This window comes from Rhineura floridana, chromosome 3 (genome assembly GCF_030035675.1).
Source record: "Rhineura floridana isolate rRhiFlo1 chromosome 3, rRhiFlo1.hap2, whole genome shotgun sequence".
In the NCBI taxonomy this organism is placed as follows: domain Eukaryota; kingdom Metazoa; phylum Chordata; class Lepidosauria; order Squamata; family Rhineuridae; genus Rhineura; species Rhineura floridana.
Window position 1 is genome coordinate 175,114,231 of NC_084482.1, and position 12,269 is coordinate 175,126,499.

Genomic DNA, 12,269 nt, shown 5'->3' on the forward strand with positions numbered 1-12,269 from the left:
GGCCAAGTCAACTGCCTCCAGGAATGGACGCAGCTGGTAGACCAGTTTAAGTTGGTCAAAAGCACTCCTGGCTACCGCAGCAGGTCAGGATCCAGGAGGACTCCCAAACTGCGGACCTGCTCCTTCAAGGGGAGTGCAACCTCATCCAGAACAGGTTGCAACCCCATCCCTGGTGTAGTTTTTCCCTTGACCAGCAGTACTTCCATCTTGTCTGGATTAAGTTTCAGTTTGTTAGCCCACAACCAGCCCTTCTCAGCCTCCAGGCACCAGTTTAGGATGAGCACTCCCTCCCTGCAATCAGATGGAAGGGAGAGATAGAGCTGAGTGTCATCAGCATATTTTAGCTGAATTAGAATATCTGAGGGTGGGGGAAGGAATCTTGTCTCCAGCTCGTGTACATATAGACATTTCTTTTATTTGAAATTACTTATATACCACTCTTCCTCCCTAAGGAGATCAGAATGGTGTACATTAAAAACAGAAAATGATATAAACTTACAGCAGCCCAAAATATCCAAGAGGACTTGTTTTAAAAAAGTTGCAATTGCATCCATAAGCACAAGCAGTGAAGGCATTATGTCAAGGGTAGGTTACCTTTTTCAGCTCAAGGGCCACATTCTCTCATGGGCAATGTTCCAGGGCCTTATACCAGTGATGGGTAGGTCCAAAGGCAAAAGTGTGGCGGGTGGTAATAGGTTACATTCCTGTCATGCAAATATCAAAGATTTTTACACACACACACACACACACACACCACCTCCATCCGGGGAAGCAAAAGGCTTTATCTCAGTCCAAGGACACATTCTACTCTCTTAAAGCACTTTGGTAGATTGGGAGGTGGACTATTGATGAGTGTGGCCTGGGAAGAGGGCCATGGCTGGGGAGAGTCTTAGGACCAGATAGAAAGGCCTGGAGGTAAAGAGAAATAACAATGTTTTTCTCATGTAAATTTTTCTGGAGGCCAAATCCTACCATTAGTGAGAAAAAAAGAGATAGAAGAGAAATTCAGTTTGCATTTTAATGCAATTGGCACAGTAGAAACTTGCATTTCTCCAGATTTTGCCTTTCCCCCCCCAACCAAAACGTGTACAGAAATGCATATATTTGGGGGGGAAATGTGCATAAAATACATACATTAATGAAAATAAAAGAAAAATATTAGGCAAAATTCCTTGAAAAAATTGCATACAAAAATGTGTATATTCAGACAAATGCACTCTTAAAGGTTGATGAATTTTTGTGAAGACTTCCATAAAAGAAAAATCACAAACTATTGCATAAATGTTGCAAACTGAATTTAAGATTGGAAAAATATGAAACAGATTCATCCATCCATCCCTAGTGAGAGAGCTAAACCGGCATGTGGGTGCAATCTAGTGCACAGTTCAACAAAATTAAGGGGATTTAACTATGCCCTGGATGTCACCTTTGGCTGCAACAGAAGATCGGATTGTTTCTTCCTTTTGTGTGAATTCTTCTCATTATATCAGCCCCAGCTGATTTGAAAAAAATGTTAATGCATCCAGCTTTGCTATCAGAGGCTAGACATTTAACCTGATTACTGTGGATGGTGATATGTGCCATCTAAAATGAAATAAATGTGTCAGAGGGGTGGGGGAAGTTGACAAAAAGAAAAAAGAAAAGAGCTGGGCTCTCCAAATAGCTCAACATTTTAAAAGTCCCCATGAAGAAAAAAAAAGGCAGTTGTCAGCATTTTCAAACTGTCTGTTGATAGCATAGGCCTTGAGTGAGCAAGAGAGGCTAATGTATCATGTGAACTTTATGAGAAGGTGGCCATTTTAAACCCCGTATAAAAAGAAGCAATTTTGAAAATCTGTGCATGAGAAGAGCCCCAGTGCGGCAGAGCATTTCTTCTTCTGTGAGCACAACAGCAAACTCATGAGACAGGTGATCTCCAAGGCACCTCGTACATGATAAGGCAATTATTTGCTAGTTATGACTTCTGGCTTTGTAGGGTATTCTCAGTGTAGATTACTTCGTTCACTTTATTCCCCCGCCCTCTGAATTTAACATTAACAAGAATACTGGTGAGAAGCTCATTTTAAATGAGAGATTCTGTTCTAAATCACTGCAGAAAACATTGATCAAATCCCTGAATGCCCCTGATCATACCCTTTAGATTGTTTTCTAGGCAGGGAGATGAAGCAGCAACAGGGCTGCACTCCTATACCTACTCAGTTATATGCGTTTCTCAGTGGGAGTTACTTCAGAGTAAACATGTATGGGACTGAACTGGACAGCTGCAATCCTGTTACACTTACCTGCGAATAAGTCCTACTGAATTCAGTGGAACCTATTTCTGAGTAGACATGTAGGATTGTGCTGTGTGAAAGAGTGTTCCGGTACTTGCAATCAAAGCACTGCCATGTTACATCTGAAAATCAACACAGGCTTTAAAATTACTTCACATTACTGATGCCAACTGTCTTTTTCTATGCCTTTAACAGTTGTGTGACAAGCAGGAAATCATTCAGCGATGTTTTTCTCCATCACTGAGCCTACACACCAGGAAAAGCGTCAGCTGTTTAAAGTCTGTATATTAAACATCAGAAAAAGACACCAGTGCCTTGGTAGGAAAAAAAATTGCAATTGTAATTACTGCTCATTTTAATAATAATTAAAGCAATTTTTCATCACTTTTCATCCCTCAAACTGTTACATCTTCGTTTAATTTCCTTTTAATTTTTTTTTAAATTCTAGCGCATGTGGTTTTGGGGAAAATGGGCAAAACCCCAAAAGCAAGAGTACTAGGACATTCAGAATCAGTCACAGAATTAAAAAAGAACAAAACCCTATGAGTTGGAGCCATACTTTGTTCCTGTCAGCAGGACCCTGCTAGTGGCAGAGGGCAGGAGACTTTTATCAATTCCCTCTTCCCCCTGCAACCTGCAGTATCTCCTATTTCCTGTGTTACAGTCTTTATATGCCAGGCGTTTAGGTCAAAGTGTGGGGCTGTGGATATGTGTTGTGTACTTACTGATGAGGGGCCATGTATCATGTCAGCTTATGGTTATCTGAAGGTCCAGTGTGTCCCCTTTGTGTGGAGGGGTTTCAAGTCGATTCCTGAAAACTTGTCAGCCTTTATCTGTGTCAGTTCCCCCCTTCCCTCCTCCCTCAGAAATATAAGGGGTGAGATGTCATGTGAGGAATCTTTATGTGTTTCAGGTTTGTTCTGTGGACAGGTTAAGTTTTTTCTCCTCAGAGCTAACAGGGAGTTGAATAGTTTGGTTACAGCCATGGGTGCAGGCCTCTAGCTGAGGCATTTCCCCGCCTCTCCCCACTTGAGGAAAAAAACCTGATAGGTTTAACAGAAGTAGATGGAACAAACTCCTATGCACTCATAACTGATGACTGAAAGGAAGTATCCTGAAGTGGACCTTGAGCCCCAGGAAGATGCAAGGCCCTCTGCTCTTGTTCTGGTTGATCTTCCAGCCAAGATCTAAGGGCATCTGGGAATGGAACACAGTGTCTTTTTCATAGCAGTGCACAGGTTCAAAAGCAGGGCTTTGCATATTTGACAGCTATATATGAAATAGTAATGCATGTAAAATTTGATTTTTTGCAAATTCTACACAGGATAATAATGTAAGAAGCAGACCGAAGACCCTTCTAGGCCACCATCCTGTTCTCATAGATGCCTATGGGAAGAATGACCTAATCATAGGAGATAGACAATCTGTCAGTTTTTGTTTTCTCTCAGTTTCTCATTTTTCCAGTGTTACATTTAGTTCTTCACATTTCTACATCATTTTGCATTTTTTAAAAAAAATCATGATACACATTTCTAATACAATGCAATTTTGTATGTTATTTTCATGAATATATGCATATTTAGGCAGTTTCCCCAATATACATATTTTGTTACTCAGTAGTTGGAGAACTGCATCACAGAAGTCAGAGAAGTGTGAATTTTGATGGATAGTTGTGTTTCAGTTGCCTATTGTTTCAGAAAGCACAAATTAGGTGATTTCACAATAAAATGCAAACTGAATTCATTTCCCATCGCTACTTGATCCACACCTCCTGGAGGAATGTGCAGGTTTGGATGTGGGTATCCATCAGATTTTGTACTTCTCTGAATGTTGCCACACAGTTCTTTGCCATTTTAACATACTGAAACACTAATTTAAATGTGTATTTTAAGAGGAAAAAATACATTCAAATATGAATTAATATATATATTTAAATAGAAGTTTGAGAGGAGTTTTTTTAAAAAATCACAGATGAATGTGGAAATGGAATGGCATGGTATGGTACTATGGATAAGAAATATGTGAAAGTGACACAGTAATGGATAACACACATATATACAAGGTGCTCTGGATTTCTCGAGCCCATATGAAATCTAGTTTAGTTTCAATGAGAGGAAGTGTGGAAAGTCTTTTTCATGCATTGGATGGGCAACAATGTTCCTGATTTTTTTCCCCTTGTGAATCTCACTCCTTGTTCTTTTTTTGAAAACAGATGAATGTGCCACACTCATCTTGGCCTGCTTGTTCTGCCAGTTTTGGGACTTTCTGTTCATGTTGCCCGATGTCTGTGAAAATTGGTTGACCAATGTGTGCTGCCCTTCCCATAGATATTATCAAAGTTCAAGCGACAACCCCAACAATGGTGACTGCGCCTGTAATTGTGACATTGATTGCAGTATCCTTGAGTCTTGTCATGAAACCGGCGAGTGTCTAGAACTGGCTCTGGAGATCTCTCAAGTCTGTTATCACTAATGTAAAACCATTGACAGCATTTCCACAAACCATCCCTGCTGAAACAGACATAGCTCCCTGAAGGATATATTTGTTTAAACAGAATAATAACAGTAGTAATAATAATAATGTATAAAATGTATAAAGAGATCATGTTTGCTAGCCAGGGTTGTGTAAATTTATCTTGTTATAAATCTTGTACATTCTGTATAATACCACAAAGAAGATTCTGTTTTTAGGATTTGCTGAAGCTGGGGGAGGAGAAAAGGAAGCCCTGAAATTACCTGCATAGTTTTGCAACAGATTTTACAAATTGTATGTTATATTTATTATTTAGAACATTTGTCAATTAACAAAGTACTCTGGGTGGCTCACACAGAGTTCAAACAATATGCCATCAAAACATTAAAACTAATAACAAATCAATCAATTCAATTTCCTGCCTAAAAATCAGGTAGCCACTACAACTTAAACAGATTTAAGCTGTCTAATATATTAAATACAGAGATGTATTTTATCTTCCAAAAATATTTTTAAGTAGTATAGTTGTCATGTTAAGCTAGTTGTGAGATCTTTTGGAAAAATATATGAAAAAGATGATTGCTCTTCCTTTTCAAACATAAAATCTACATTTAAAAAAAACCCCTGTGCATTCCAGCTGGGATTTGAGTAAGTGCACGAGGAATATCCTGAGCAGCCCAATCCCATCCCTCTTTAACAGTTTGGCTGGGAGACATACGAAATAGAGCTAAGGCTTCAATCTTATGCCTATTTAGCTGGAAGTAAGCTCCACTGAACTCAGTGGGATTTACTACTGAGTACACATTTATAGGATTGGCTGTACTTATTTACTAGATGAAAAAGATCCTATTATTTCAACTTTTTTAAAAAAAAATAAAGTGTTTAAAAATGTTGTGTATGAGTCAAATGTCCTACTGTGAGGTATGTCCTCAGAATGGGATCTTTAAAGTGGGTTTTGCTAAACTTCTTTTATTCATGTGAATGTTCTACTCAATTACAAAGAGCTCAGGTGAACAGTGACAGCCTAGTGTTCTAACTGTGATGATTTTGGGAGATATTTCTGGCAATGTCTACCCAGCAGATCATCACATCCTCTCTATGAAAAAATCAGTCTTTGGTTACCTTTGGTTTCATCTGCAAACTGAGCCCAGCAACAAAGTGTGTCTATGTATAAAGCTCCTATATTTTAATTACACAATGTGTCACCATGCTATAAACTGTTTTGGGCCCTTGGTTATCCCTAACCTCAAAGCCATGCTTTTAAATTTCTACCATACTTCCAAGATTTTTTAAAAACGTAAAAAATATTAAGAAAATAGTTTGTGTACATTATACTCCCCACCTACCACTCTCCCACCACACATACTTTTTATTCCTTTGTTGAAATTGTTCAGGGTTAAATTTACACACTTAGCAAGTATAATCAAAGAAAAAGTATATAAGCTCATGATGAAAAGTGTCCTGTTGCTAACTATTCTGCTTGCTTCTTTTCAATTTCTTATCATGGGGATGTTTTTGTGCATTTCCAATACTTCTGTGTAAGGAAAAGAAAAGCCCCCTTAATATCACAAACATCTTTTGAACCAGAAGGCACAACCAAACTCAACATACTTTTGCATGTGAATGTGGACAATGGCACCATGATTTACTGGAGATACTAACACAGATCTATTCAACAATGTTCATTCAAACCATATTGTAACTTTGATTACACACACACACACATACACAGGATCCACTACCATTTTATTCCAATGCTATGGTTTCCCCCAAAGAACTCAGAGATTAGAGAAAGCATTGAATATTTTTGGAGAGAGATCACTCGCCTCCCCACCATGGAAGAACTACAGTTTCCAGAGCTCCTGGGAAAAGTGTTAAACCAATTTAAGTCTGTAATGTAACACCATCCAAGATGGAACACCAAATATTTTCCCAGATATGGTTCTCTTTGTGAGATGTATGGAAGAAACTCGGGTCCTAGACTCTTCTTTCTAAAGCCCATGTCTTCAGTACTAACTTTTGGTCATTCTTGTAACATTCACAAGTATATAATCCCAAAACTCTGGATGGGAGAAGACCTCACTGCTGACTGCCATAGGCAGGGGTAGCCAACATGGTGCCATCCAGATGGTTTGACTACAGCTCCCATCATCCCCAGTCAGGAAAGCCAATTGTCATGGCCAATGCAGTCCAAAACGTCCAGAGGGCAAAATGTTGGCCACCCAGTTGTGAGGCATTGGAAATTCCCACATTTGGAAAGGCATATTAGATTACCAGATTCATTCCATCTTATATAGGAGACAGCCTCATTAAACTCAGTGGGACTTGCTTCTGAGAAGTGATCCATAGGATTGCATGATTACTATATAAGGAGAAGTTATATAATAGATGCTTTGGCAAAACAACATGTCCCCATACTCATTTAAAGCTATCACAATAGAAGTGGAGATGTGATTTTGTGAGCAAACAAGAAAAATTACCATAAGCAACAATGGAAAGGTATTTAAAATGAATATCCTCCCCAGCTTTGCTGTGCATTTTCCACTTAGAAACAGAAATAATGGAGGAGGAGAGAGCAGAATATATTATTAGATCAGGAGCATAAAAAAGATTCCATTAGTACATCATAGCTGAGAAATGAAATGATTACATCCAATATAAGTATTATAAAACTGTGCAGTTAAAGTAACACATCCACTGTGGAAGATGCTCAGAATTGTTAACAATGGTGCAGGAAAACAGCTATAATTTTTGTTTTATAACTTTCAGAATACATGCTTCCTTATGTGCAGGATTTATACTTTCATGGCTGAAAATACTTGTATTTTATATTGTAAGCTACACAATTTGTCCACAGCTGCCTTGTTTCATCCATGTTCCAGTGAATTATCACTGTCTACAAGAGTTAGCTTGGGTGTTCTATATAATCTAAGGCTACAGTCCCACTTACCTGGGAGGAAGAACCATTGAACTCAATAGGACTTACTTCTAAGCAGACATGCATAGGTTTGCACTATTACTTTTAATATGAGTACTGGACTGAAATCCATTTATTCTATAGTAATTGTCTAAATGTGAATATAGCAAATAAATAGACATTTAGTTAATTAAGCATTAGAAATTATACTGTGGCCTTAATATAGTATGATGAAGTATGTAGATACCTATCATAAATAATTACAGTTCTACCATCCTTTTTTAATTTTTCCAACACGCAGTCTGGCCCTGTTTTATCATGGCATGTCCCTTCATATTTTAAAAAAGGAATTCATCAATTTTGGGGGACCAGTTATACATACATATTGCAGTCTTTCTACATGATTGTGTTGCCATAGAAATCTGGATAAACAAAACATCAGTCCCTCCTCAGCTACTAGTAGAGGTATCATCATCATCATCATCATTATTTATTTATTTATTTATTTATTTATTTATTTACTTTGTATCCTGCCCTTCCTCCCAGCAGGAGCCCAGGGCGGCAAACAAGGCACTAAAAACACTTTAAAACATCATAAAAACAAATCTTAAAATACATTAAGATAAAACAGCGTTAAAAACATTTTTAAAACTTTTTAAAAGGGTTAAAAGCATTATTAAAAACATATTAAGCAGTGGAACGTTCATAAACATTCTGCTAAACAGTTTAACTGTAAACACAAGGGCCTAGAAGCAGAATAGACTTTCAGATTATGGTGAAAATGGTGCAGAAAAGTGAAGAAGCAGTACTATCACAACAATGATCAACTGATCGTTGGACTATGTGTGTGACTATAGTGTGTACAAGGTATCACTGTTAAAAGGTGTGTGTGTGAGGAGCCGGGCAAACACCAGACTGCAGCGGGCCCTCAAAGGTGGTGGTGGTGGTGGTAACGCAACAGTCCTATTGCTGTTGCTGGGGCTCCATCAGTGCATTTGCACACTGTGCACGCATGACTGCCATCATCTAATATGGCGGCAGGGGCATGTTGATGCCCCTGCCATCATCTTGGGTAATGAGAAGCATGCACGTTCAGCATGCTAATGTGTCCAGGCCTATTTAAGCCTGCAGTGGCGATAGTGCAATGCAGGAAGTGGCACAGCCAGCCTGCAACAGCAGTGGGGGTGGGGGTGTTGCCTGGGAGAGTGGCTCCTACTTTGCAACCACACCAGCATTGTGGCATGGGGTGCATGCTCCATGACCCAATGCTAGGGCAGATTGCAGAGTGGGAGCTATACCGACCCAGCCCTAACAGCAGGAGCCCCTCTCAGCCACGGCTCTCTACCAGTGCCCATCCTGGCCGCCAACTGGCACCAAGCCTGATTGTGTAGGAATGTGTAAATGGGTGGAAAGTAGAAGTGCATTGTCAATGCATAATAGGAAAAAGCAAGGTGTTTCTCAAATTCTCATGGATGTCCAGCTGTCTGTATACTATTTCTCAACTTGTTAAATTGTGTGTCAGCATGATTCCAAGAGTACTCACCAGGGCTTAATGAATGGAAATACTTTGTACAAATACAGAAAAATCATTGCTGGGAGAAAACGTACCCCTGGTAGTCCCCAAGAGCCAAAAGATGAAGAAAAAACCCCTGACACAACTCTGACTTCAGGTTTTAGAAGTGAATAGTTCACTCTTTATAGATTTCATCATGAATCAAATGTGCCTTTTCTTATGATATATCCATTACTAATAATTCAACCTTTGAATTCAGACTTCTATTTTTTAAAAAGAACCTATATACATCATAAAGCTATTATTAAGTTCCAAAGGAACTGGAAAAATCCAGCTACCTTCCAAATATATATGCACAAAGTATATTTTTAGCTACATTAAGTCAACCATATGCAGTTCCGCACACTTGTACTATTCCAACATAAAAAATAATCCATAAAATTCCAGAGGAACAAATCCAATTCTTAGTTGCATACATTTTCATACAAGTCCATCAAAACTCATTCCAAAATTCTCTCCTTGTTTTTGACAGCTAGTGTTGGAGCAAAAGACCAAGTCCTTTTACATGCTTTTGGAGTTTCCAGAGATGTTAAATCTAATAGTCCATAGCCTAGCACTGATCCACAACCACTGAAGTAATGCAAAATATATTTTACCTTTATGAAAGATATATAGTATGGTGCAATCTGAATCCCACCCCCCTCTGCATTGGTGACTTTTTTGTCATTTTTAGGACATCTTACTAAACATATTGGTGCCAATTCAGCAGACAATGATATGTATTAAGCAGATGCAAATGTTTAAACTGTGGAAGCTAGTTTACAAAGGATTTGTATCTTTTTTTCAAGACCATCAGTCTCAAAATGTAAGGTTGATTTTTGTGTGTGTGATTAATCTTCAAAAGGAGTGATGCCTGAACTTAGCTGTGCCTTCGTAATGTGATCTGTAACTTGAGGAATTTGTGCTTGACTTGCTTTTTCCTCCTCCCTCTCATTTCTTTTTCCTCATGTGCCATGTCTTTGTAGATTGTGAGCCTAAGGGTAAGGACTGTCTCAATACTGATTTTTTTTGTAAGCTGCTCTGAAAGCCTCCCTCCCCCAAAGGGTGGTATATAATTGCCTCAAATAAATAAATAATACATATGCTATAGTATTCTTTCTCATGTCCAAACTCTGGATTCTGGCATCAAAAATATGTTCTGGAGATAACCAGAGTTATCTCAAGGCAAACCATATGTCTCACAAGGAGAAAACAATTGCATACCCTCTGAAGAAGAGTTTTGGGAAATTTGAAAGTTTCCTCACAACTTTGTGACATCTTACACAAACCTAATAAAAGGTTACGCTACTTTGAATTTTCTCTCTAGAAAGATATGGGACACCAAATGAGTCTGCTGTAGAAATCTATTCACAAGTTAGTGTTCCCATGTAATATATTTTCAATTGTTTGATTTTAATTCTATCTGGAAGATCTTTTGGAAATTATTAACTTCATCAGTTTTGTTATTTTTGGAACGTTCTGTATGGACTTCCAGTGTCTGTCTGCCCATGTAAGTCTAGCAGCAAGTATATCATATTTCTTGTAGTATATGAGATACAATGGCATCCAGAGATGAATCAAAATGCCAGTTACTGGCTGCCAATTTGTTTCTGGCCCTAATCAAAGGTACCGGTTTTAACCTATAAGGCAGGAGTGGCTAGTCCACAGCCCATAGAGCAGGGTTTTTTCCGCTGGCCCCTCAAGACACCCTCCCTTTTTTACTGACTGCTGTCATTGGCACTCCACTGTGATGCTAAAAGGTGGGGGGGTGCCTCCCAGATGCTTCCAGATTTGGACATTTGAAGTTCCATTGCACAAGCAGAAGCTTTTCTGCTTGCACAGTTACTTTGTTGGATATAAACTTTTGGGTATTGTGTATTATTTATAAGTTATTTTGAGGTGCTTGTGTAAAATTAGTAATAAGCTTAATAAATAATAATAATGGTTAAAATAGAAATATTTTAATTAATGTGAAGACGATTGTACTGTAGATGCCACATGTAGTTGCAGACCTTTAGTGTTGTAGCACCTACTTTGGAATTCACTCTCCTTAAATATTAGACAGGCACCATCTCTGTTGCCTTTTCAGCGTCTACTGAAGACCTTCCTCTTGCAGCAAGCCTTTTAAGTAGAGACCGTATCCCAGTCTGTGTCTGTGCTGGAATTGTTTTTAAGATGTTTTTTCAAGATTTTAAAAAAATATTTTTAAAGATGTTTTGTTTTTAAGAAGTTTTACGGATGTTTTTAGTGTTTTATCATTTGTTTGCTGTTTTTGGAAGGAAGGGAAGGATATACATTTAATTATAAATAAATAATTCAGTTTGCGGGCTATCTGAAGGCAATCATTCCTATAGAGAAGCCTTCTCCAACTGGATGCCCTCCAGATATTTTGGACTGCCATCAGCTTCAGCCAGCACAGATTATGGGGCTTTGTTGTTATGTGCCTTCAAGTCGATTATGACTTATGGCGACCCTATGAATCAGCGACCTCCAATAGCATCTATTATGAACCACCCTGTTCAGAACTTGTACGTTCAGGTCTGTAGCTTCCTTTATGGAAGCTACAAGAAGTAGTTTCCTTTATGTGGCTACAGGAAGGAAAAGAGGAAAGTAAAGTCCTGTCACATCTGCTGGATATCACCCATACAGTCTATTGCTCTGTAATGGCACATAAATGCTATGTGCTAGCCACCAGGGCACTCCTACAAGTGCACTTTCATACCATTTACCATTTACCCTGATACAAGGAGCAAGTCCATTATATAAGTTAATGTATTTTTAATTTACCCTGTGAATATTGGAGGTTGTATAGTCCTTCAACAGGTGGGCAACTGGAGTAACCTCAGAGGTGTGCTTTCTCAAGTAGAATGAGCTTTCCTTTCTACATGAACCCTGTTCTTTTGGCAGCTGTCAGGATCATATTGCTAACACCTGAGATCTGGCTCCCCTTAACCATATACCTACTTTACACTTTGTTTCTGCAACACTGTCACCTTCCTGTGAGGTTAGAGCTGTAAAAAGGACGCCATTAGTCTCATTTTATTTATTTCTCCCA

General features: G+C 38.6%; 1 protein-coding gene across 1 annotated transcript in view; it reads left to right on the top strand.

Moving 5' to 3' along the window:
- Nucleotides 1-5,215, top strand: part of MDFIC2 (MyoD family inhibitor domain containing 2) — a 118,660-nt gene extending 113,445 nt beyond the window's left edge. The window contains exon 5 of the mRNA XM_061622052.1: nt 4,486-5,215. Coding sequence (XP_061478036.1) covers nt 4,486-4,745 — 260 coding nt within the window. The 3' untranslated portion in view covers nt 4,746-5,215. The remainder of the gene's footprint in view (nt 1-4,485) is intronic.
- Nucleotides 5,216-12,269: the final 7,054 nt, after the last annotated feature.